Source organism: Pelodiscus sinensis, chromosome 2 (assembly GCF_052426305.1).
Source record: "Pelodiscus sinensis isolate ZL-2025 chromosome 2, ASM5242630v1, whole genome shotgun sequence".
Taxonomy (NCBI): domain Eukaryota; kingdom Metazoa; phylum Chordata; order Testudines; family Trionychidae; genus Pelodiscus; species Pelodiscus sinensis.
Window position 1 is genome coordinate 141769013 of NC_143053.1, and position 26221 is coordinate 141795233.

At 42.3% G+C, this 26221-nt stretch overlaps 1 protein-coding gene across 3 annotated transcripts in view; it reads right to left on the reverse strand.

Moving 5' to 3' along the window:
* SLC12A7 (solute carrier family 12 member 7) overlaps positions 1-26221 on the reverse strand; it is a 164649-nt gene that overhangs the window by 46845 nt on the left and 91583 nt on the right. For all 3 annotated transcript variants that reach the window (XM_075921508.2, XM_075921509.2, XM_075921510.2), the window contains exons 7-14: positions 25285-25526; positions 23788-23999; positions 21656-21823; positions 19582-19680; positions 14467-14524; positions 11952-12126; positions 10003-10121; positions 5791-5889 (exon numbers count right to left, since the gene is read on the reverse strand). In XM_075921508.2, the coding sequence (XP_075777623.1) occupies positions 5791-5889; positions 10003-10121; positions 11952-12126; positions 14467-14524; positions 19582-19680; positions 21656-21823; positions 23788-23999; positions 25285-25526 (1172 nt within the window). The remainder of the gene's footprint in view (positions 1-5790; positions 5890-10002; positions 10122-11951; positions 12127-14466; positions 14525-19581; positions 19681-21655; positions 21824-23787; positions 24000-25284; positions 25527-26221) is intronic.

Genomic DNA, 26221 nt, shown 5'->3' on the forward strand with positions numbered 1-26221 from the left:
GAACTCACTATTCCATGCTCGCGATGTTCAATTCAGAATCTCTCTACTTGTGCCCATAACTCTCCTCAAGTTTTAAACAGGTCTTTTATCCCTCAATGTTATTTAACACCCATAAACTTTGAAGTGAATTCTTCATTATTTATATTATTCCATATAAATGCAGGTAAAACAGCCAATATTAATAATATTCTTGTTAAATTCAAGTACTGAAGTATGATATATTTCTCTACTGATATGCTGCCATAAGTATGTTATGTGGTAATACAAATTGGTGTATGATAAGTATCTAATGTAGTAAGAAACTATAGAGAAACCTTTTTGCTACAAAGGCTAAAAAAGACACTTTAGGATTTAAAATAGTAACAAAAATAAAAAAATAAAAAAAAATTCAGGTTGAAAAAACAGAAGAAAGTAGAAGTTTTAAAAAGACAAAAATACATCAATAAGAAGTGGTCATTAACTAAACAAGGAGAATTTTTTCTGTTTTTGTTTAAATCAGAGAGAAATAGTATGAGATTTATAAACAAAAGATTATATGTTGAGCACCAGCAATGACTATTTTTGGGCCGTCTACTCTATTCCTTTATTAAAAATTCTTACACTCTTTTTCAAAGAGCCCTTATACTTGCAGCAAGCCTTTGAAATTTGGCAAGTGGATTGTCCTGGAGTCAACAAAATGCCTTTTGCTGGCTTCAAGAAAATCAGTTTAGATCTGGCCAAGCCTCAAACGTGTAAAAAATTTTAATTTCCCACATGCATTTCACACAAGGCATAGCATGGTTTTGGTTTGTTGCCAAAAATCCCCAGAATTGCATTAGCACTCTGGGCAACCATCTCAGGGGATCTCACTTCAGCAGCTCACACAAAGAGCTGAAGCCTCATCTACAATAAAGGGGAAGGTCGTCTTAAGATATGCAGCTCCACCTACATTAATAAGGTAACTGGAGTCAACATATCTTAAATCACCACCTACATAGCAGAAGGTCAACAGGAGCAAACACTCCCATTGGCTTCCCCAACTCCTTGTGAGGAGCAGGAATACCGGTGTCTATGGGGACATCCTCTCAGTTTGAATTAGTGGGTCTTCACTAGACCTGCTAAATTGAACCACAGAAGCAGAGGCGGACTGGCCTGGTGGGATACCAGGAATTTCCCGGTGGGCCATCCTCCGAAGGGCCAGCTGGCGGCTGCTGGAGGAGGAGGGGGATTGTGACAGGGCACCGCAGCCCTGCACTTTAAATTCCCTGGCGCAGGCCATTTATAGGGCACGGTGGGGCCGAGGGAGTGCAGGCGTAGTGTGCTCAAACACCACGCAACAGGTGAGTGGGGAGACGCCCGGGCGTGGTGTGACGTCATGGCCCAGGACTTTAAAACCGCCTGGCCAAAAGTTGCATCATGTGACCCAGCTTCAGGCCCGGCAAGTGGTCAGGAGCCTCAGAAGCAGCCAGGGCCAGGGCTGCGGGGACTTCTGGGGCCCAATCACAGACTCCAGCACCACAAACTGGAAGGCAGAAGGTGGGGGAGGGGAAGGGAGGGAGGAAAAATAGGGAGAAGAGGTGGGAGAGGAAGGGACTTTTGCTGAGGGGAGGGGGCAGATCAGGAGAAAAAAGGGGAAGGCACCAAGGGACAGAGTAGAGGAGAGACAAATGCCAGGGGGCCAAGTGGAGACAATGAGGAAAAGGGCAGGAGGGGAGGTGTCAGTGGGGGAGGGGACAGGATTATGGTGGGAGAGGAGAGGGTAAAGGAATTGGAAGCTAGAGGGAGGAGGTGCTGGAATAAGGTTTGAAAGAAGGGGTGGGCATGAGGAAGGCGGGGATGGAGCAAGTCAGGTGTGAGGGCACAGGGGCATGAGGGGAATGGGGTCAGAGAGTTGTGAGGAGGTGGGCATCAGGGAAAAAGAGGGCAAAGGGGAAAGGGGCAGTGAGGGAAGGAGGGGCACCAGAAGGGTACAGGGGTAAGGGAAGATGCAGGTGCCAGAGGATTCTGCGGATGAAGCAGAAGGGCAGATACCTGCAGGAGAGCGATCAGCACCAGAGGAGAGAAGCAGGGCAGGTATGTGAGTGAGATGTTAGGAGAGGGGATGAGGAGGGGTATCTCACATGATCAGAGTGGGGCTACTGGAGGAGTGGGCACAGGGAAGAGAGAAGGACTGGTGGAGGGGGGCAGGTCGCAGGAGGGCTGAGGGCAATGAGGGCAGGAGTCAGGACAGCAGAAGAGGGTGAGGTTTGGTGGGGAAGCAGGCACCAGGGGAGCTGATGGAGTAAGGGGAGGAGACAGGGCAACAGAGGGAAGAAGGAGAGGTTTATAAGATCTTTTTAATAACTTGAGTACCACAGTGGCACATTCAAACAAGCCACATGAACTCAGTACTGGTGCACAACACAAAATTCATTCTGCTCATGGGAGGAAACTCTTAGAGGGAACACTTCCCCCAGCCTCTACACCCCCGAGTTAATGTCACACACATTGGGTTAATGCAATTGCAGGATAGTTGTATGAGGGGAGTTTGGTGGGGGCCAAACTAATCCCTATTGTAGGAGGATAGTGGGAAAAGTCCTTAGAGAGGGGTCACATGACACCTTTTACTTCTTGTCATGTGTCCATCTTGCCACGAGAGTGCTACCTCCAGAGGCCTGGCTAATGGGAGTCAGGGGGTGTGGCTAATGGGGGCTAGGGCATGGTTAACAGGGGCGTGGCTAATGGAGGTCAAAGAGTAAATTTTAAAAAAATTCTTTGATGTGAAAAAGTGGGCCATTCTCAACCCATTTTCCAGGCCTATTTTGATTGCCAGTCCACCCCTGCACGGAAGTTTGACCGCGGCAGCGTTAATTTTCCATGTAGTGTAGACATGGCCTGTGAGTCCAGGTGGGATATAGATAAAATACATATTGCTTTTTTTGCTTTTTGTCCCAAACAAAATACCCTTTAGCCTAAGGCAATGTTTCTTAAACTTTTTAAGATTGAGGAACACCAAACCATTTTTTTTAAAATGAGGAACACCAAGGATTTTTGTTGAGCAAAAAAGGTCGGGAGGAAAGTTATTAAGGAAAAAAAAAGGGTCACCTGCCCCTTTAAGGGTGGCCATTTTGAATTCTGTTGTTCTCTGCCGCACACCGGTGTACCACGGAACACAGTTTAAGAAACACTTGCCTAAGGGAAATTCACCATGTTTGAAGCAAGACCTTTGCCCCTAGCAGGGGAAATCCTAGCATCATATTCCCAATGATTTTAAGGGGACTAACATTTCATCACCTAGATGTAAAGTCAGTACTACAACTGGGTGTTAACAGTTCTATGAACTTCAAAAAGCTCATTACTGAGTAAGGCACCACAGTTCACACAAATTGGGAATCCAGATCTCAAATACGGCAGATTCAAGCCTGAGTCACTTACCAAAGTCAGAAATTTTGCCAAATACAGATTGAACCTCTCTAGTCCGGTACCCTCAGGACCTGACCTGTTTGGAACCAGAGAATTTTCCGGACTACAGGAGGTCAATATTAAAATTAAAACTAAATAACAGCACAGAACACTGAGAGCTAGGATTGGTGGCTGTAAGGAAACCATATGGGACCACAGAAAAGTTGGTCACATCCATGAAAAATGGACATCTGGCTTACTAAAATCATTCTGGATGACAGATGTTTCCAGACCAGAGAGTTCTGGACTAGAAAGGTATGAAGTATATGTTCTTGGCTATGGTGTCTCTAAAAGCAACTTACTTCAGTACATATAACTTTCTTTCAATATGTTACCTGTCCTCTTTCAGTGGTTGGTCAAGAAAAGAAAACAACCTTTTCATACTTCCAGCTAAAGTCCTTGAACTCAAGTAACAGTGTAGCAGTACTAAGATTTAGTAGCTGATTGAGGTTTTGGGGGTGGAAGGGTGAGGGGGAAGTGAAATATTTCTTTACATTTTACAAAAAACAAGGATGTTTACTCTTAGTTTGCAGCAAGCAACAGTGTTACTATTGACATGAGCACAGCACAGTGGGACCCATTCCATCTACCACACGGACCTTTGCCCCTAACAGCAGAAGTAGCCGTCATGGGATGTCATCCTCTCTCCATCAGCACTAGGGGGGGTTCAAGCACACACTGGCAGTGAGTTTGACAGATATTTGCTGGGAATCTGCATACTACTTCAGGGCAGTAACCCACACCGTGTTAGTATAAAATTTGAATAATAAAAAGTTCAAATTCTCTAATTGCCTCTTTCAAAAGATAATAAAATGCTAAGTAAAAGAAAACCCATGTAAGGGAATAATGTAAGGAGTTTTAATCTTTGCATGTAACTGAAAAGGGTAGCACAGTACATATTCCAGATTCAGGTTGGGTGTTAACACAGTATGTTTTAAAGCACAGATTTGTGCCTTTCCTTGAAGTTTATAAGAATTAAAAGAACCATTTAGATATGAGCGCTGACTCCAAGCAACTATTCATTTTCAAAAGTATGTGCACTACCATTACCACCCATGTAATGACTGCTTAGGTAACTGCACATGCACTACAAATTACCGGTTCATGCAAATTCCAAGTTGCAGCATATATTTGAAACAAATGTATGAACAAATTATATGCAAAACTGAGCAGCACAATGTTTAAAATCAGACTTCTAATTTACTTAAGTTTAGTGAGCCAATGAAAATGAGTTTATAGCCAATTCCATTGTTCTGGAATTATAAATAGTGCATTAATGTAATTATATGAGTTTTCCAAAATAATGATGTAATAGAAGACCAAAAGCTTTCAGCTGCCACTGAAGTTGAGTGGAACTGTGCACTGACCATTAAGTACTGTAAAAATACTAAGTATTCTGAAAAATCAGAGCATAACTTCCTCAAATTAGGCATCCAAATTAGAGGACACTTTTGATAACTTTGGCCTTAATCTCTCTGTCTCAGTTTTCCATGTGCAAAATTGGGATAACAACATCATCTAACTTCAATAACGTTTGTGAAGCACCTGGCTATTACAGAGAGAACACCGAAGAGACTCCAAGAAAGAAAAAAATATTTTTTTATTTATCTTTTGAGGGTTTGGATGGTGTGCATTTAATACAACCTGGGATTACACACTGAATGATAAAGGTAAACATAAATATTGAATTAACTATCCATTCCCTGTGTCAGGCAAGGGTCCAGTTAGGTCCTGAGTTGCACCAAAATACTGTTCTGGCACATTTTTGAGCGGCCAAAATCAGTACTTCTTAAAACCATTCAGTAAACATAACTGCAGGTGAAGAAGAGAAATCTTGTAATGAAAGTGTGTATATGAATAGGTTAATTTTATGTCCAAAATTACTATTATTTGAATGGCAAAGTCATGTACTCCAGTGACTGGGAGTGTGAGGGGGAGAAGTTTAGGACTACAGCAATGGTTCCTATAGAAATGAAATTGTGTATGTAAGTATGTAATTAAAGACTATAGTAATAAATACATTAAGGGGACTGAATTAAGGCTGCACAGAGGTTATGTTCATAGATTCATAGAGTTTAAGGTCATACGGGACCATCATGATCATCTAGTCTGACCTCCTGCATGCTGCAGGCCACAGAACCTCACCCATTCCTGAAATAAACTCCCATGTGGCTTTAACTTCAACTGTCATTTTGTGGGCTCTTGTTCATAACTATTTCTGTCTTGCTTACTATCTACATCAAACTTAGAAGTAACTGAAATCAACAGGGAAAAATATTTTCCCAAACTCTCTCCTTTACTCTATTTTTAAAATTAAGCCATTCAATATTGCTCTTCTAAATAAGAAATGTACATGAAAAGATTTCCTACCAATGGTAATACTTGAAACGAGGTCTCCAGTTTGGAGTGCATAAAAGAGTTTGCACTGCACAGGCCAAGTTCACAAACATGTAGCACATTAGAAAAAACCTGTAGAGAAAGACATATCTTTCAGAGCAGAAACGAACTCAATAATCTCACATATAAAATCTATCATGCACATAGGAATACATAAATATATTTACAGAAAGTTCAGTTTGGTATAGCAACACGGGAAATACTAAGTCAAATTGGATAATAGTTTGATATTGAGATGAGAGATGATAATCTCTGATAGTGGTGAGTACCAGATGTTTCAGAAGATGCACTTTAGTAGACAAAGAATGAACCATCATTTACACTTTGAAACATGAAACAGGGTTTATATCTCTCAAAAAACTTTTATCAAAAATCTTTATTGTTGTAATTTTAGGTATTTTTTGTTACTTATATAAAACTAATCCTTTATACATTTTACTAATCTCTTTGTAGCATTATACTGTACAGCCTAAGTTCCACATGTAGTGTATTTTGTTAAAAATGTTTATTTTTTAAGTTTTAAATTTAGATATTTTTATTTTTACTGATTGTCCTTTTGATACTGTATTTTAGAAAAGATTAATAGAAATGCTCAGTCTACATTCCCTGTAGCATTATTTCACATACTTTTAGCGGATCCTGTTTATTTCATTTCTCCTTTCTAAAACAGACAAATACCAGATTAAAGATGTGCCATAAAGTGTATCCTTCTTAGACAATTTTCTTGCAACTGTTAATACAGACATAATTCTTTTGGTTTAAAGATATCACTGCGGACAGGAAAAATATTTTAAAAGAAAAGTGCTACTGATGCTCTTCAAGTTTTCAGGCAAGAGACATTTTTCATGTAACAGCTATGGTCTCTGGTATATTGTAAGGCTTAATCTATCTTAATGTAGAGGAAAAACAACCTCACATTTACTGAAATTACCTATAAAATAGGAAAGACATTTGATATTAGAAATATTTTAAATAGGAAAATATGGAAAACAGCTGCTTATTGCAACATTGTGGGTGAATTACTAGAGCAACTATCCTAATTGAAAGAAATATTAAAGAGGTTTTCAGGATGAGTTATTGAGTTAAATATGCATTACATCACTATCTTCTAAGCCTATGATGTCTTGTTTGAAGAGGTCTTTGTCACTCAAAAGCGTGTCTTATTACCTTGCCCACCTTGACTCTCTAATGTCCTGGGGTTAGGACACTACAACACAAGAAAGCCTCACAAACTGTCAGGCACTCAGATACCACAATAATTAGGGCCATGTAAGTACAATAGATGTTTTGGTAGCACTGGACTCAGGTCTGACTTATACCATATATAAAGGTAATACACTTCTCTGAATGTCCATCATGTTTCTTTACATAGACCATGTCTACATTATGAGAAAGGGTCAAATTTATTAAGGTTGACTTTTTAGCACCCGGTTCTGTAAAGTTGATGGTGCATGTCCCCACTGTGTGCAAGAATTTGACAGAGATTGAAGTAGTGCATCCCCAGTAGGGTGGCTACGGTTGACTTGGAGAGCAATGCACTGGGGATAGCTACCCCACAATGCCTGCTGCCCCTTTGGCATTCTGGGTTATGTTTCCAGTGCACACTGGGACCAAAGCAGTGCAGTGGGTGGTTCTGGGTATATGTCATTAACATTCCCTAATGCACTCATTTCCACACACCCTCACACCCAACTTGAGAGCAAGACCAAACAGTCTTTTTGCATCCTTTTTTCTCTTGCTTATCCATGTAGATGCCATAGCAGTGTAAGCATGGGCCCCATCCTGAATGCCACTGAGCATCAAAACAGTATGATGATTTTAACATTGGTGGGCCTACTGCTGGAGTATGTCCAGAGTCTGCAGGAATACAATAAATCTCAGGAGGCCATGAACATACTCTTCTGTGAAGCACTTGAGCTGAGTGACTGGCAAATGCTACAGGCATTTGATCCTCTGTACATAGTGAAATGCCGGTTCTGGTACCATCAGACAAGCACAGACTGATGGAACCTCATTGCGATGCAAGTATGGGATGATCACCAGCGACTGCAAAACTTCCGTGAAAGTGGCCTTGTGAATATGGAAGTTTGCAAATTGCATTTTCCTCCCCTGAAGCACAAGAATATCAGAATGAGACCCTCTCTGACAATAGAGAATTGAGTAGCAATTAACCAGTGGAAACTTACAATGCCAAACAGCTACCAGTTAGTTGGAATCAATTCAGAGTGAGGAAATCTCCATGCCCTTTGCAATCTTGGCATAGATATCTGCATTTGTTTTGATGGTCTGTGAGAACAGATTCCTCTCCCCACCAGGATCTCCTGCATGCTCCATGCTGGTGCTCATCTGTGGCACTGAGAACTCATGGTCACATGCGCTGACTGTTCTGAGGTCTGCTCACCTGAGAGCAGTATGGTCAAATGTCATGGCCAAACCAGTCACCGCGGGGGACTGTGGGACACCTCCCAGAGCCCATGAATATCGACTTTCAAAGCGCTGCATCTGCACTACTGCAAAGTCAACCATGCAAGGTTGAATTTAGTGGTTACTCCTTGTGAAAGCAAGAGTACAGAAATTGACTTTAATGGCCCTTAAAGTCAATGCAACAGGCTTCATGGTGCAGACTTATTGTTTAGAAAATCGACCTAATGTGGCTAAGTTTGACCTAAACTCCCAGTGTAGACCAAGCCTTACATATCCAAGAAACAAAGATTACAGGCCATTCTTATTTGATGGGGAACTCTAGCCTGGGAAGCAGTTACTCTGAAAAAGATTTGGGGGTTGTGATGAATAATCGGTTGAACTTTAGCTCCTAATGTGATGTTGTGGTCAGAAAAGGCTAATAGAATCTCGGGTTGCATAAATAGGGGAATCTTGAGCAGCAATACGGAGGTTAATATTATCTCTGCATTTGGCATGTGACCACGAGCTAGAATTCTGAGTCTATTTTTGGTGTCCACAACTCGAGACAGATATTGATAAATTGGAGATAGCGCAGAGAAGAATTAGCAGAATGAATAAAGGATTAGAAAGCATGGCTTTAAGTGACAGTCTCAAGGAGTTCAATCCATTTACCTTAGCAAAGAGATGGTTAAGGGTTTACTTGATTAAAGTCTGAAAGCTACATGGGGTACAAATATTTAATAATGGACTCTTTAGTCTAGCAGAGAAAAGTATAACATGATCCAATGGCTAGAAGTTGAAGCTAGACAAATTTAGACTAGAAATAAGGTATGTGCTTTTGACAGAGTAATTGGAACTGTTCACCAAGGGTTGTGGTACATTCTCTATCATTGACAATTTTTAAATATAGATTGAATATTTATCTAAAAGATATGCTCTAGGAATTATTTTGAGATCGCTCAATAGCCTAAAATATGGCTCTGCTGGAAATCAGACTGGATGATCATAATGATCTCCTCTGGCTAGCAGTTTATGAAAGAATTTCATTTACTCACTTAGCTATTCTATCACACAGGGAGCTCATGGTTATGCACCATAACCTCTAAGCCCTTTTCAGAGTCACTGCTTGTCAAAATAGTCTTCCATGCTATAAATGCAATCTACATCCTTGATTCCCAGATGCACGATCTTGTATTTAGATGTGCTAAGTATATTTTGTTCAAGTGAACCCACTTAGTCAATGTGACCTACCCTGATCTATAGAATCGACTTGTCCCCGGCATTATTTATCATATAACCTATTTTCTGGCATCTGCAAACTTTACCATCAATTATTTTATATTTTTTCCTGATCACAAGTGAAGATATTCAATAGCCATAGGACAAGAATAGATCCCTACTGGATCTCACTAGAAATTCCCCTATTATATAATAACTCCATCATCAGAACTGATTTGTGAAATCTCCCATTTAGTCAGATCTCAGTCCATTTGATACGGCTTGTGTTGCTTTCAGATAGTGCTAATATTTTAATCAGAGTGTATGCAGTACTAAGTTAAATAAGTTATGGAACCCTATTTCAGTTAAGCATTCATTTAATTTAGCATTTAATCACATATGGTCAGTCTAGGTTCTCTTCAGGTTAGCTGTAACCATTACTAACTATAAGATCTGAAAAGTATTTCAAAGACAAGAAAAAAGTCTTGGCAACTAAGTTAAATAATTTCAATAATATGTATGTTTTTTAAAAAAAACAATTCTATGTTTCACATGCATACTTACATTGAAAGAATTGGTGCTACACTATCCAATGAAGCTATGAGAATTCCTATCTCACATATACAAGCAGTGAGAAGTAATGCCCAAGTTGGTTCACCATTTGCTTTTCCATGACCAAATACCTAATTCAATTAAAATATTCAGTAAAATGAGTAAATCTGTTCAATATATAATTCTCAAAATAAACCAAAGAGAAACCATCTTTAATAAAATCCAACACATTTACTGGTTAAAGTCATTTTAAAAACAATTTAAAATCTACATGCATAAGCAGATTCCCTTATATATTAAAAAGCAAATTTACATGCATTAAGACTTGACATAGCAAAGCTACATTTTTTATAATGCAGAATCTACATTTCAGTGATGCAGGAGACGAGCAACATAACATTACTAATCATGGGTCTAATTCTTGATACTGCCTTAAAGGAAGAAAACAACAAACAAGGGAAACAGCATGGAAAAGCTTATAGAAAAGCCTACAATAAATCAGTAGAAGGAGCCCAGTAGCTGAGATATGGGATAAGGGAGAACTTATGGCCAAATCCACTGAGGAAATTTTACTCACAAAGGTGTTGTAAGGTAGAAAGATCAAAGACTGCTTTCAATGTTCCAAAGAATACACATAACAGTATATGTTCCCTCCTCATCTCGCCACACAACCATAACAACAACCACAACAATCCAGTTTCTCCTCTCTCTCATTCCCCATTCCACACCTTGCCTTCCCTCATCCTTCAATCCCCCCTCTCTTTTATTCAAACTCTCCTTCTTCTTGTAAACCCCCATTTTTCTCAAACATATCTTGCCATATTTCAAATGTCTTAAGGTCTCTTGCACCTTTGCATATTTTTCTGCACCTCCTAATATTAGTCATTTTCCATGTTTGTCCAAAAGAGTGAAAATGTATCAAAATAACAGGAGACGACTGAGTTAACATTTTTGCATCCATTGTAACCCTGTTCTCCTTTTGATTTTTATTTGCAGTTTTTTATAGTTTTCAACATTTACTTTGGCTGGAAAAGAGACTGGCCTGTTTGGGATGGGGCTCTGCCCTAAAACACTGCCAGGGAAAGACCTCTGCTCTCTGGACTCCCACCCTACTACCCCCAGTCCTAACCAGAAATTTCCTCCTCCCCCCAAAGAGAGGTCAGAGCTGGGAACCATGCCTTTGCCCGAGACAGGCTGCAGGCTTACAGGCCATTGGGGGGACCACTGCAGGCTGGGACTGTCCCTCAGAGTCCCTGTGAACAGACTGCAGGTATTCATTTTATTTTCCAAAAAATAAAAATTAATTGAGTTAAGGATCAGAGCAATGCCAGGTAAATCTTCTAGTGTACAAATAAATGTCACCTGAACTCTAAACCTACTCTGGAATCTGAACATTAACTTGTTCATTATTTGCTGGCTTGCATATTTCCAACCATAACAAAATTCAGCGGGTCCAATTCTGCCTCAGTTTCACAGTGCACATCTTGATTGATCGAAGAATAAAGATAATAAATCTGCACACAGATACATAAGGACAAAGTGTAGGCTGCAAATGCAACTTGATTTACCTTTTTTAAAAATTAAATTAAAATCTAGCTTTGGCTCAAGTTATGTTTGTACTGCAATCCAAGGTGTGACTTCAGTTCAGACAAACATACCTCTACTAGCTTTAGTCATACTAGGTTTGCTAAAAATAGCAGTGTAGTTAACGGGTTAGGTGCAGACTTTACAAGTTCACCCATAATCCTGAATACCAACTTGCATTGCTCAAGCCTACACCACCACCTCTACCCTGATCTTTTTGGTACTGCTCACACAGGTAAAGCTAGCACCCCATCATTCTTTCATGGCTCTGCAGCACTAACAATAATAAAAAGAATTGAAAACATACTAGTGTCAACAATATACATGCAATGTAAATGTAACTGCATTTAAAATACTGAAGAAAAAAAGTAGCTCACTTGAAGAAATGGTATTATGCCATCTCTCGCAATAGCCTGCAATAGCCGAGGTGCACCAGTAAGACTCTGTAGACCAGCACCACATGTAGAGAAGAATGAACCAATTACAATTACCCATGGAGAAGGCCATGCCAGTGTACCAATCACTAGGTTTCCATTAACTGCTTCTCCAAACCTTGGGGAAAAGATAACATAAATGAACAAGAAAGAATAGTTAATGCTAAAGTGATAAGTCTTCTGCTATGCTCAATATGCACATTTCTAAATTTTTTAGCACTCGATGAATGATACTCAATACTTTAACAAGATAGTTTGGGTTTCCCTAACTGATATATCCTCTTTCTTATTCTATTAAAGAATGGAGCAGCTCAGTTTTACAATACAGCTGTGAAGTAATCAGATTTATTACTACATGTGTCTTTGCAAGATATGACTTCCATATTATCTAAGCACATCACTTTGTTTATACCAACACCAAAATATTTACGTATACGCTCTCTACTCCTTGTGGTATTGAACTCATTATCCTGTAATGAGAACCAGAGCCACAATACTAGGAGCCAGATTTTCAAAGTTCTGTGCTGTTACGAATGCTGTCAGAGACAGAGACACAATAAGGAGATACACATGAAGGCTACGTCTACACGGCAGGCTTTCTGCACAAGAACGGCCGCTCTTGCGCAAAAACTTGCGGAGAGTCTACACTGCACGCTTGTTTGTGTGCAAGTAAATTTACAGTAAAGCATCGGAAAATAGGGCTTCTTGCGCAAGAGTTATTCCTCTCTTGTGCAATAGTGTGGCAGGGCAACAGGGGTTTCTTGTGCAAGAAACCCCTACGGCTAAAATGGCCAACAGAGCTTTCTTGCGCAAAAGTGCATCCACACTGCCATGGACACTCTTGCACAAAATCACATCCCTTGCACAAAAGCACATGGCAGTGTGTACACACTCTTGTGCAAGACCTTTTGCGCAAGAACTCTTGCGCAAAAAACAGGTCTTGCGCAAAAAGCCTGAAGTGTAGACATAGCCGAATATTGTTTTGGAAATAAATGGTTGAGTGTACACAGTGCATGGGTACCAGATGATGTATGAGTGTCAGTGGGTGACGTACGGTTATAACCTGGAGATAGATGCGAACTGACTATTTTTAACATTGTTCAGATAAGCTTAAGAATCTTGGGCATGCGAATGTATGGAGGCAGCCTGCAAGCAGTCCTCCATTAATTGTTGTTGGATTAGCTATCCAGGTTAATGCAAAATAGCAAATGGAAGAGAGAGCGGGACAGAAGTGCTAAGGAAAAAATGGCAAAGCTGTGACGGTTTTCTTTGAGGTAAAGGAAAGTAAAAAACCCCATAAGGGTGGCAACTAGAATTAGCCAGTCATCTACACACCTATGCCCTTCACCTGACACACTGTCTGAATCTGTGCAATTTTTGAAAGATGTTTATCAGGAGAATGTGCAAAGGAAATCAAGAATAGGAGCCAGGTGCTTTCATAACAGCAACTGATGCCCAAGATAATTTCAATGGTTTCTTGAGATTAGTGATTCTGTCTTGCCTGTGGATCCATGCATGAGTCCCGAGAGGGCTCAGTTAAGGTGAGAGAGTTTAGGGGAGTCTTAAGAAATGAGAGATGTCATCCAGCAAAATCAATGCAGAATTTTTTTTAAAGGGTTCACATTAATTTACTTTTTAAAAAATGGCAAGTAACTTAATGTTTGAAGATTATTAGTAAAAATGTATTTCATATAAATGCATTGTATCTAGGCTATTATTTTTCATTATTTTCAGGCTTGCTAGAGCAGTTGGCAGAGAAGAGGAAAAGGTAAAGCTAAGGCAATCACGTTCTACATTATTTCTTCTCAGGTGCAAGGGCGTGGAGCAGCAGAGACACATATAGCAAGAAGCCTGATGCACTGAAGTCAGTTTTCAAAATCTTAGAATTGTGCATGCCCAGGCCTTGGATACACTCATCAACATTTTGAAGTTATAAATGCACACCCAGCTTAGAAAACAAGTCACCTAACTGAATGTGCAGAAAAAGGCATACCAGATGGTGCCAGCATATATTAACAAGCCACCCTGTAAATTGGACTCTTGGGGATATGGCACAAACTGAAGGGACAGTGGATTTAGATTCTTTGCTCTGTGTGCCCCTGTTCAGTGATCTACTCATGCAAGGTTGGTGGATTGGAAGGGCCTGTGAAAGACTGACACACCATAACCAGGTGAACAAGGGGCTGTAAGTCTGATGCAAAACACTAGGCACCCTGGAGTGTACTTAGCATATTTTTGTTATTTTTTCATCTTCAGCTTTGACTTATCTGTTTTAAATTAAATAATAGGATGAAATTAAGAAAGTTAGCAATGTTAACCATCACATAAACACTCACCATTTAAATTAAATTTCCAAAATAAAACCTATTCAAACATATTTTTATTCCAATATAATCATCATTTATGAGCGTACATAAAACACGTATATTTTATAAAGATGAAAATTAAACATACATACTTATCTCTTAATATTACACCTTCTATACATGCACCAAACAATACAATGCAGGATAGATCTAATATTGAGACTGAAGGAAAATAAAAACACATTATATTGTTGTATAACTTGGAGAAGACAAACACCACATTACATAAGAATCTGTAAAAAATTTAAAAACATTACTTTTTTGTGGTCTTCTTCCAGCTCTTTCACAAAATAATAAAATTAATCAAGGGTTGGGGAATTGTGCCATACTTAATGATGTGCTATATTTATTCCATGCTTTACTCCAATGTTGTGTGGAAAATAGCTATATATATGATATATTTAAACACACCACCATAGGGATATATATTTTCTCATATTTTAAGCAATTTCAAGTGACCCAAAATTTGGCATTTCATAAACAAAGACTTTCTGGTTCCTAATTTTGTAATGCTGTATAACCCCTGGTCTACACTAAGGAGTTATTTTGGAATAACCCCGCTTATTCCAAAACAACAAGCAGAACAGACCATCCACACTACCAAGCCTGTTACTTGGAAATAACAGGCTGGCTATTTTGAAATCTGTATTCCTGCCTTCCTCAGGGAATAGCGCTTATTTCAAAATTCTTATTTTAAAATAATAGTGTGAGTGTGGATGATCTGGTGCTGCTAATTTGAAGTAATTGGCCTCCAGAGGCTACTCAGAGTTGCACTTGTGCTAGCCACACACCTGTCAGCTCCACTGCTCCCCTTCTCCAGAGAAGCTTACAACAGCAGGCTGCTGGAGAAGGGCTTGCGGCACGTGGAGAGCTTTGCCATCCCTGTGCCATACAAGGCACAGCAAATGGAGCAATGGCCGACCCCACCACTCCCTCTGAGCCCCCCATGGCTGCCAGTACTCCCACAATTCCCTCAGTTGTGATTGGCAAGGGATGCAGGAGAGCACTAGCCTGGACTAGTGCAGAGACGTTGGACCCCATCAAGGTCTGGGATGAGGAGACCAACCTCCAAGATGTCTGCACCACAAAATGCAACATGGACATTTATGGCCAGATGGCCACCGGCCTGGCTGAGAAAGGTCACACCCAGACCCTCAACCAGGTCTGGATGAAAATCAAGGAGCTCCCGCAGGCCTACAACAAGGCCAGGGAGCAGAGTGGACACTGGGGCAGCACTGCACACATGCCGCTACTATGACCAACTCAATGCCACCCTGGGAGTGGGACCGGTCACACTCTCCCATCGTCATCAAGTCCAGCCAGGACATGCCCGGTGTCAGCTTCCATGAGGGCAGGGTTGTGGAGGAGGAGGAGGAGGAGGAGGAGGAAGAGGAAGAGGAGGTAGCCAGCCAGGCGACTGTGCACATAAGCCAGGAGCTGCTCATCACCCTGGAGCCAGTCTCCTCCTCCCAGGATGTCTGCCAGGCCTCAGACAATCCCGGGGAAGGCACTTCAGGTGAATTCCATCATTTTTCCTATATACACTTGGGGGCAGGCGATGAGTTGTGAGGGGCTGTGTGCTCCTTGCTTGGCCTACTTGGCCTGGCGACTGCACAACAGCCTGTGCACATGGGTGCACATGGAGCACCAGTCCAGACCACTCAGCTCCATGATGCTCTCACACAAGAATCCCTTGCTCCTTCTCACAAGGTTCCCGGAGAAGCCTGCCTTACTCCGGCCTCTGTGGTGGGACACCTTCCCACGACAAGCCACCACTAAGAAGGCTGGGGTCATGGAAACACACAGCAGTGCCACACATAGCACAGGCTCATGCCCGCAATCGGGCACCATCTGCCCCCGGTCAAGCACAGTGATGCAGAGGAGATTGATCTCATGCATGGGAACCTGCTGGGAAGAGGAAGAGGTAGGGACACCAGTAGCACTCTCTCTGGCAAGTGGCCTCTACCACTCACACACATCTCCCCCAAGCCTCCTTCTCCCCCCGTCCTCCAGTGGGTAGAGATAGAAGTTCTCTCTCGGTGGGATGCTGCCACTGCTGGACCAGTGTGTGCAGGCCTCAGAAGGACACTGAACTCCCTGTCCCCCACTTCTACCCGCAGACTCCTGGCCTGGCCGGCATCTTCCCATGCCTGATTGTCCCCAGGCCATGGGTGCAGCAATGTTCCCATAGGACGTCCATGCCCCTGCTGGAAAGCACTCGCTGTCAAGGCAACATATGGACTTGCTCACAGCACACTGCCATCATCTGAATCAAAATCTTGGGTGTCGGGTCAGAGATTAGGGCTAGGCTTCAAACACAGTGTCTCCTGGGGTGACTGCCCTTGTAACTTTTCTTGACAGCTGAGCCAGCTGCACGCTTGGTGCATCCCACACCATCTTCCTGACTCCACAGGATCCACAGGTGGAAATGCACTTGGGAAGACCTCATGAGGGAGCAGATGGCCTCTCTGCAGTCCCTTGTCTGGGGGCTCGATGAGGAGAGCCAGGAATGGGCTGCTGACCAGGAGGAGCAACGGGCTAACCAGGAACAGAGGAAGGCTGCCTGGGACCAGCTGACAAGCCAGCATGAGGCCATGTGCTCCTCTCTCACCTTGGTGATGGAGTGCATGGCCTTGTCCATGGAGCAGATCACCAACTACCTCCCCACCCCCACCCCGTGGTATCCCCTCCTAGTCACTGGGGCCCCAGAAAATAAGGTGGTGGGACCTCTCAGGCAGCCAAAGCCTCCTGTGCTGACAGAAGCAAGAGTCACTCCCACTCCCATCCCTGAGCCCCCTCCTCCTTCCTTCCCCCTCCTCCATTCCAGGTTCTTTACTCAGTCCCTCCCCTGTTGTCTAACCCCCACATTTAAAAAAAAGAGAGAGAGTTGTGTTTTCAAAACAAAAAGGCTTTTTTAATTTTCTCTGCAGGAGTGAGGAAAGCTGGAAAGGGAAGGGTGGGGGAGAAAAGGCACACAGGAGCCCGTTGTTGAGAGGCACAGGGGAGAGTCTCACAGTTGGCCTTGGCTGAAACTCTCCCTCAAGACCTTCCTGAGGAGCACAGCCCCTTGACGTGTTTGTTAAATGGCACTGGGGTCCAGCAGCTTGTAAGCCCTGGCCAGCTGTTCAGCCTCTGCTTCCCACCCTGGCAGGAAAGTCCCCCCTTTGCTCTGACAGAGGTTGTGGAGCACATAGCAGGCTGCCACCACAAAAGGGATGTTGCATGTGCTGAGGTCCAAGCCGGTGAGGAGACTCCAGAACCTCCCCTTTAAACAGCCAAATGCACATTCCACCACCATGCAGCACCTGCTTAGCCTGGCATTGAAATACTCTTTTGTGGGGCCAGGCTGCCCATGTAGAGCTTCATAAGCCAGAGGAGCAAGGGGTAGGCTGTGTCGCTCAGGATGCACCTGGACATCTCCACCTCCTCAACTCTGATAGTGTACTTGGGGAAAAAAGTGCCGGCATGCATCCTTTGGAAAAGACTGGAGTTCCAGAAGGTTCAGGCATTGTGCACCTTCCCCAACCAGCCAACACTGATGTCAGTGAAGCATCCCTTGCGGTCCATGAGGGCCTGCAGCACTGTAGAGAATTACCCCTTTCTGCTTTTGTAGTCTGAGGTAAAGTGGTCGAGGGTCAGGATGGGGATGTGAGTGCCATCTATGGCCCCTCCCTCCCACAACTGGGGAAGCCCATGGTGGCAAACCTATTCACGATGGTGTCCATGTTGCCCAAAGTGATGACCCTCCATAGCAGAACTTGGTTTATGGTCTTGGTCATAGAGCTCAAGGAAGGTGGCTTTCCACATGCGGAAGTTCTGCAGCCACTGCTGGTCATCCCATTGCTGCAGGATGATGCAGTTCCCCCAGACCAAACTGGTCTCCCACCACCAGAAGTGGTGTTTAATGGTGTCCAGGGAATTGAGGGGCATTTGCAGCAGCAGGAGCACCAGGACCTGGGTGAAGGGAGCCTCCGGTTCGGGCTGGTCATCATCTTGCTGGAGCAGCAGGCAGGCAGCACGGAAATACTATGCCATGAGGCACAGCATGAGGCCCGTGAGCCTGTCACTGCTTCGCAGCAGCTTTGACTCCATATTGTAAGAGTTGTGTCATCCCAAGGGCAACCAGAGCACACTGCTTCCATTCTGTGTCCTGCGAGAGGGTAGGTAGTGGAAGAGGAGTATGTGAGATGCAGCCGTAGGGAGGAGCCCCTGAAAACACGTGTCACAGCTTGCCTGACCAAGCAGCCACAGGAAGTAACAGCCCTCTTGGTCCCCTCCCCAGAGTGCTTCCAGGGGCGTTAAATCCGAGGCAGACTCCAATCACTGTGGACGCGCTATTTTGAAATAATTCTGAGTAATTTTGATGCTCCTCTGTAAGGCTGTGTCCAGACTCCATGCCTCCGTCGACGGAGGCATGTAGATTAGCCAGCTCGGAAGAGGGAAATGAAGCCGCGATTAAAATAATCGCGGCTTCATTTAAATTTAAATGGCTGCCCCGATCTGCCGATCAGCTGTTTGTCGGCAGATCGGGAGAGTCTGGACACGATGCCCCGACAAAGAAGCCTTTCTTCATCGACACAGGTAAACCTGGTTTCACGAGGCTTACCTGTGTCGATGAAGAAAGGCTTCTTTGTCGGGGCATCGTGTCCAGACTCTCCCGATCTGCCGACAAACAGCTGATCGGCAGATCGGGGCAGCCATTTAAATTTAAATGAAGCCGCGATTATTTTAATCGCGGCTTCATTTCCCTCTTCCGAGCTGGCTAATCTACATGCCTCCGTCGACGGAGGCATGGAGTCTGGACACAGCCTAGTGGAAATGCGCTACTTCGATTTTGTTATTTTGGGAGTTATTATTTCAAATGTACTAATTTTGAAATAATTTTCTAGTGTAGACATGCCTTGACATTAGTTTCTTTCCCTGTTTTTCAAATGGCCATATTTACTGGTTAGCCCAGGGTGATTTCAGGATCTTGTATTATCCACCCCAACAGCATCAATTTTGATTTGGAGTTTGGGGATTCAATAGAAAATATTGAGACACTTTTGCAGTTTAGGTTCTGTTTTGTTCCTGCTAAGTTTTGAACTCAGTAAACTTGAATGTCTTCCTAGAGAAACCTCAAAGCAAAATCCTAAGGACTGTACACTTCCACCTTCATAAAGTGGATTGAAAGAAAGAAAATAATTAAAACACATTACAAAGGATACAGATAAAGGATGTAGTTGAAATTGCCAAAATTGTTCCAGTTGGGATAGATTTCTGAGCATCCCTTAGGTCTCCAGATCTGTTTGAACCTGCCATAATACCTAAATAGAAGGGAAAAGAACCAACTTCATACCATAAAAGTAATGAATAGTTATTACTTTATGAAAAGAATGTTAATACAGAATTTATGTTTAACAACAGGAAACATTTGACATTCCATTATGTGGATTACAGAACATTTGTTCAGTTTAAACTCACCTTGTTTCAGAAATTTGAACTGTAACACAAATTGTATAAAAGGAAATTTCAGGGGGTCCAGAAAAAGAGTGATATAAAACAGAACAGTGATTGGGGTAAAAAGACTGTTCAGAAGGCCTATGAGCCAATGGGTCTTGAACAGTTTTACCTTGTACCTATATGCCGTAAAATACTGGTTAATAGACTGAAAAGCCCTGAGATATGTTCACAGACAGTAAACTGGCTAAGGAATACCACTTGGGCTGATAGCAAATATAAAAGGGAGAACCTACTGCAGCAGGAGAGATACCACCCCAGATAACTCATCTCCCCCAGAATTGCCCAGTTTGTACACTAAAGGAGTGGGGGGGGGGGGGAGGAGAATTACACAGCCAACTCATTGGCGAGTACAACATACATGTTGCTGATTCCACTCCTCGGGCACCAGTATATATTATTATTCATTATGTGTATTAACAGAACACCTAGGAATCCTAAGTCACGCACACAACATCATTGGGCTAGGTCAGGGGTGGGCAAATGGGCCTCTGCAGGCCTAATCCACCTGCTTGGTGGGTGGATCCAGCCTGCCAATGTCCAGCCACTCCCCCGCCCCGGGTCAATCAGCACCTGGGGGCAGGAGGAGCACACGAAGTCTCTCACTCTCTTCCTCTGCCCTGCAAGCGCCACGCACTCCTTGCAGAGCAGAGTCAGGGAGCAAGAGACTGCTTGTGCTCCTCCCACCCCCAGGTGCTAATTGGCCTGGGGGTGGGAGAGCATGTGAAGTCTCCTCCTGCCCTGCAAGGAGCACGCAGCACTTAGAGCGAAAGCACTACCCTTGCAGGGCAGGGGCTGGAAGCATGTGAGGCCTCCTCCCACCCTGCAAGGGGCACGCAGCACTTTCACTCTAAATCCCATATACTCCTGGCAGGGTGGAGGCAGGGAATGAGAGACTTCACGCACTCCTCTGGCCCCCATGCCCCAAATTGGCCTGGGTTGGGTGCAGCTCATCACTTCCTGCCCTACAAGGGGGTGGGTGCTTAAAGGGAACCACCAGATGTTCAGGACAGTTGGCAGTTCTCTCTAGGGGGGGAAGGTGGGGGCAAAGACTTCACATGTTCCCCCACCCCCAGGCCAATCACAGTGTGTGGGGGGGGGACCATGAAAGTGTCCTGGCCATGTGCCTTCTGGGGAGACCCAGGGCCACTTCAAAAATTAGCGAAGTGGCCCCCTGTCTAAAATTATTGCCCACCCCTGGGCTAGGTGCTGTGTACAAACAGAACAAAACACATATGTTCATATATCCTGCTATACCTTATGGGTACAGATACACCAGATCGCCTGGGGTGGCAGGTGGAAGTTACTGAGTAGATATTGCAGTAGTGGAAGAAGAGAGACACTGCTCATATCCTAGTCAAACCATATGAGGTGAAACTTCAGCCTAAGTTTGCAGACAAACCCAAAAGAGTAGCTCAAATGGGTAAATTACCCTCATTCATTTCAAGAAAGAGAAAATTATATTCTGGAGATATACACAATCTTTGTGTTAGCACCAATTTTGGTTAGGCCGTTAGCAATATGTGGAGGCCTGAGAGGAGACAATTGGTTTAATTTTCTTGAAGGGAACTCAGCTTTCAAAAAATTAGGAAATGCTATTTTAAATGGTTTCTACTTCAGGCTATAGCTCACTGAACTAACAAGGTAGACTGTGCCTCCCCTCTACTCTGACATATAACTTAGCCATAATACCTATAGACCAAAACTGAGGGAGCAAAGTGTCAACAGCAAAACTACAATTAACAGCAGTGGTATCTTTTCATGCAAAACTGTTATATTTACCTGTCACAGATGGGAAATAAATCCCTACTAGCATTGTGAAGTAGGTCATAATGTCTGTAAAAACATATGGAAAGCCTCCAGCTTTTGTCTCTTCTATTCCACTAACTGATGGTTGACCTTGTTTTTCAACAATTGACCCTTTGTCCGTATAGACACTCCACAAGTTATCTGTAAGGAAATAAGTGAGAGCTGTAAAAACAAAAGTGGCCTAAAAAGAAGATCAACCTAGTTACATCATTCACAGCTGTGAATAATGTCACGTCCTGTGTGTGATAGGGTCTAGTCACAGAAGTCCGCTTCAGATTATTCCCCAGTATGCTGATCATGCCAGTGACACCTGCATTCTTGCTTTCAGGGCCAATGCACCACTCTATCCTCCTGGGCCCGATCCTCTAGTCTCTCCCAGACAAGGTATGGGGTTAGAGTATCTGCTCCCTTGCTGAGCAATGCAGACACTGAACCACATCAGCTCTGGGAGGATGCAATTCTAGGGCACAGTCCTCAGGATCCAAACCCCAAATAAATCCATCTTTCTCTGTGTACAAGTTTTACACAATGAAAACTCATCAGGTAAGCCCCGTTTATCAATGAAAGAAAGATATGCACAGTGGTTGCTTTCCCCCAGGCAACAATTTTACACTGGGCCTGACAGCAAACAAAAGTGTTTTTAGTAAGTACAAACGGTAGAATTTAAGTGGTTGCAAGTGAAAACAGACAGATCTAACTAAGTTAATAAATTAAAATGAAAATAAAATGCAGAGCTAGTTCTAATTCACTAAGAAACTCGCAAGCAGGATTCTTACTCCAATGAGCTGTCTTTATTTCAGGCATAATCTTCAAGTTAGAGACCAATTTTTACTCTGACGGGTTTCCAGCCCTCTTTGTATGTTTTTGGAATGTGACCAGCCATTTCCCAGGCTATCTGAAGACCAAGGGCTGAAAGCTCCCCATTGCTTAATTAGACTCTCCCCAGGGGTGGGACTCTTTTGTTTTACATTCCCCATTCCACGGAAATTTATCACAGTCAAGATGGGTGTCAATACCAGGTGGTATGGTCACATATCTCTCCAGACCGATCACTTTCTGGACTTGCAGGACAAACCAGGCTGTTCACAAGCCATTAAGTTAATCATTAACACATGTAAAACTAGTAACAGGTTCATATTACATCCTTCCAACTTCACATACAAGAATGATATATGCACCAAAATGGGATATACAGATGCAGTAAACTGTAATATTAAAATTGACAGGTTACATGAGGTATTTTGTTCACAGCATCTCCAAATTATGCACCTCTATATTTACAAGCCAATTTTCATAAAGCAAAGGGTAGGGATCGTCACACTGTGTGGTATAGCTAGGTCGATTTAATAATCCCCACTGTAGATGTAGCTAGGCTGACAGAAGAACTCTTCCATCGACCTAGCCACCGCTTCTCAAAGAGATGGATTTACTGTACCAACAGAAACACATTTTGTTGATGTGGGAAGAGTCAACAATACAGCACAGGAGCTCTGCTGCAATTGTGTCTGAAGTATAAATCTACTCCATTTTTTTTCTCCCTACTATTTTTACATAAGAAACATAAATTTCAGACAATGTTGTAAACTACAATCTACACTTAGCATCAGATGACCTCTGTGGGTATAAAACCCTAGCTTGACATTTTGGGAACATTTCTGAAAACACCAGGAATATAGCATTAGTTTCCCCGTGGTATCTTCCATCAGCTTTTTTTTTTTCTGATGGGTGGCCACACTTTATATCTATACTATGAGTGCCAGCTAATTTCCGCAGCTATTGTTCATGGGCAGCCATTCAGCTGCTTTCAAAAATACTTGTTGACAATCAAGAAACCAGGAGCAATGGTCTCAAGTTGCAGTGGGGGGAGGAATTAGGTTATTAGACATTGCAGTGGATAGTAGGAAAAAATATTTCACAAAGAGGTTGGTAAAGCACTGCAATGGGTTACCTAAGGAGGTGGTGGAATCTCCATCCCAAATATGTTGCTCAATTAGACCCCAAGCATCTGAGTAAAAATAGTCCAGAGACAAGTGGGAAAGAATTCTTTGTGGTAACAGCGCCCATCCCATCTAGTGTCCCATCTCTAGCTATGTTTTCAGACTTACCAATTAGGACTCCACTAGCAATTCCAGGAATCCCTTGAATTTCTGTAACATTATTTAGGCTGAAGTACTCATCACAAGTGGCATTGAGCGAGGGACCGTCACAGAAGAGACTCCATAGCTTTGTTGTCACTGTTTCATTGTTTACCTCAATAAATTTGGCACAAATATCAAAGTTGCGTCTTGATAATGTACGGTTTCCAAGAAGACAAATACTACATGTGAAACAAATGAAATGGGGGGGAGAGTTGGTTATATATAGTGAATTTGTTCTCATTTAGCTTGGTCGATAAGTCTATTCTCTAGCAAATTCATTTACCATATGACACAAGTTATGCACATTATAGCATTATTAATTCTATGGCAAACACTAAGTTAATGCAGAATTGTAAAGTGCTCAGTGGTATGTTGCTCCCTTGCACAATTCTGAGTTGAGCAAAACTTAAAAGGAGAAAATAAGGTTGGCCCTTGCAACTTCAACTCTGCCATCTTTAAGCAACACCCCAACATGTTCCATTAATACACAAGCCTTTACAATGCCAACCTCACAGTTGCTGACACTATGTCTAGACTGCAAGCTTCTTTCGGAAGAAGCTTTTCTGGAAGAGATCTTCCGGAAAAAATTTTTTAGAAAGAGAGCATCTACACAGCCAAAGTGCAACAAAATAGCGATGTGTTTTTTCGAAAGATAGCATCCAATCAATGTGGATGCTATCTTGCATTTAAGTTGTGATTAGTATGAACAGAGTGGCCACCAGAGCACCTGTGTTATTTCCTGGAGGCCTCTTCTTTCAAAAACAAAACAAAAAAACAAAAAAAACTCCCTCTTCTGCATCCATACACTCCTTTTTCCGAAAAAGCTTTTTCAGAAAAAGGCTTCTTCCTCATAGAAAGAGGTTTACCACTGTCAGAAAAACCCCTCTGTTCTTTCAACTTTCTGTCGAAAGAACACAATAGCAGTGTGGATGTAAGTATAGTTTTTCCGGAAAAAAGTCCGTTTTTCCAGAAAAACGCTGCAGTGCAGATATACCCTAGTATAAGATCTTCACCTTTTCCAGCCCAGTCATTTCACCAACAGGATTCCATCTAACACTATTAAAGGGGGAAATAAAGTTATCCACACTGCCATCACTCTACCCTTTTTGAGCAATGTCTTAATATTGACATAACACGTACTCATGCTGGTTTTTGGCACTCAAACTCAGGAGGTGCCAGATTGTGGTGCACACTCCAACACCTAGCCAACTCCCTAGGAAAAAAATACTATACATATAGGCTGTGTCTAGACTTGCCAGTTTTTCCAGAAAATCAGCCACTTTTCCGGAAAAACTTGCCAGCTGTCTACACTGGCCGCTTGAATTTCCGCAAAAGCACTGACGATCTCATGTAAGATTGTCAATGTTCTTGCGGAAATACTATGCTGCTCCCGTTCGGGCAAAAGTCAGTGTAGACAGCTCAGATTTGTTTTCCGCAAAAAAATTAAAATATTATTTCACTTACAGAAAGTCTGGTGGGTCAAAAGCAGTTTTAATAACACCAGCATAAATGGCAAAGATGGAAAGAATCACACATGCTAGGAAGACCAGTGCAAGTTTGTTAACATATTTGACTCCTACAAAGACTACTATGGCCATCAGAGCAATGATACACGTCCCGTAAACTCTCATGTTGTTCAACATGGCCTCTGTTTCTCCATCAGCATCTTCTGCGTTAAATATAGCCGCACTGGGAGAAATATATGTCTACAAAAGAAAACAAATTAAATATTAAAACTTTTCTTATAAGGCGCCCAACCTTTTACAATAATGTTTTCTTGGGTTTAGAGATATTAAAAATGTATTAAAGAATTTATCTGCAATACTAGCTTTAGTATTTCAAAAACTGATCCCTGTATCAGAGGAAAAGATATACCAACAGTGAAAAAAGGACATGGGATTTGAAGAAACAAAAAAGCTTCTCAATCTGTTGAAGGACAATATGATTAAGAAAAGGGTTATTTCCAACAGTTTTTTATTATCGAGTCAAAACTATGGCTTCGATGTTGAACTGTAAGAAAGGTTTCATAATATACCCTTTTATTAGCCTCCTGAAGCTTCACAAAAAAGATTAATTAAACCTGAAAATTACCCAATTTATTCTTAGGCCAAAGAGATATCTCTACAGACTGTTTTTCAGTTACAGGTCATTAAAAGTAACCTGATTTGAAAATGTGACCAATTTTTAATATTGCTGTGTTTAATATTTGTTATATAACAAAGACTATTTCTAAAGAAAACAGCTTGTAATTAAGCAAGACATTCTTAATCCAACAGTAAAGGTTATAGCATGAAAAAGTATTTTGCTATACAATAGCTATTTAATGAAAACATAAAAACCTGTTCTTTTGATAACAGAGTCAGACATATAATTGCGTTCAAGTGGTACCACTGAGAAAAAC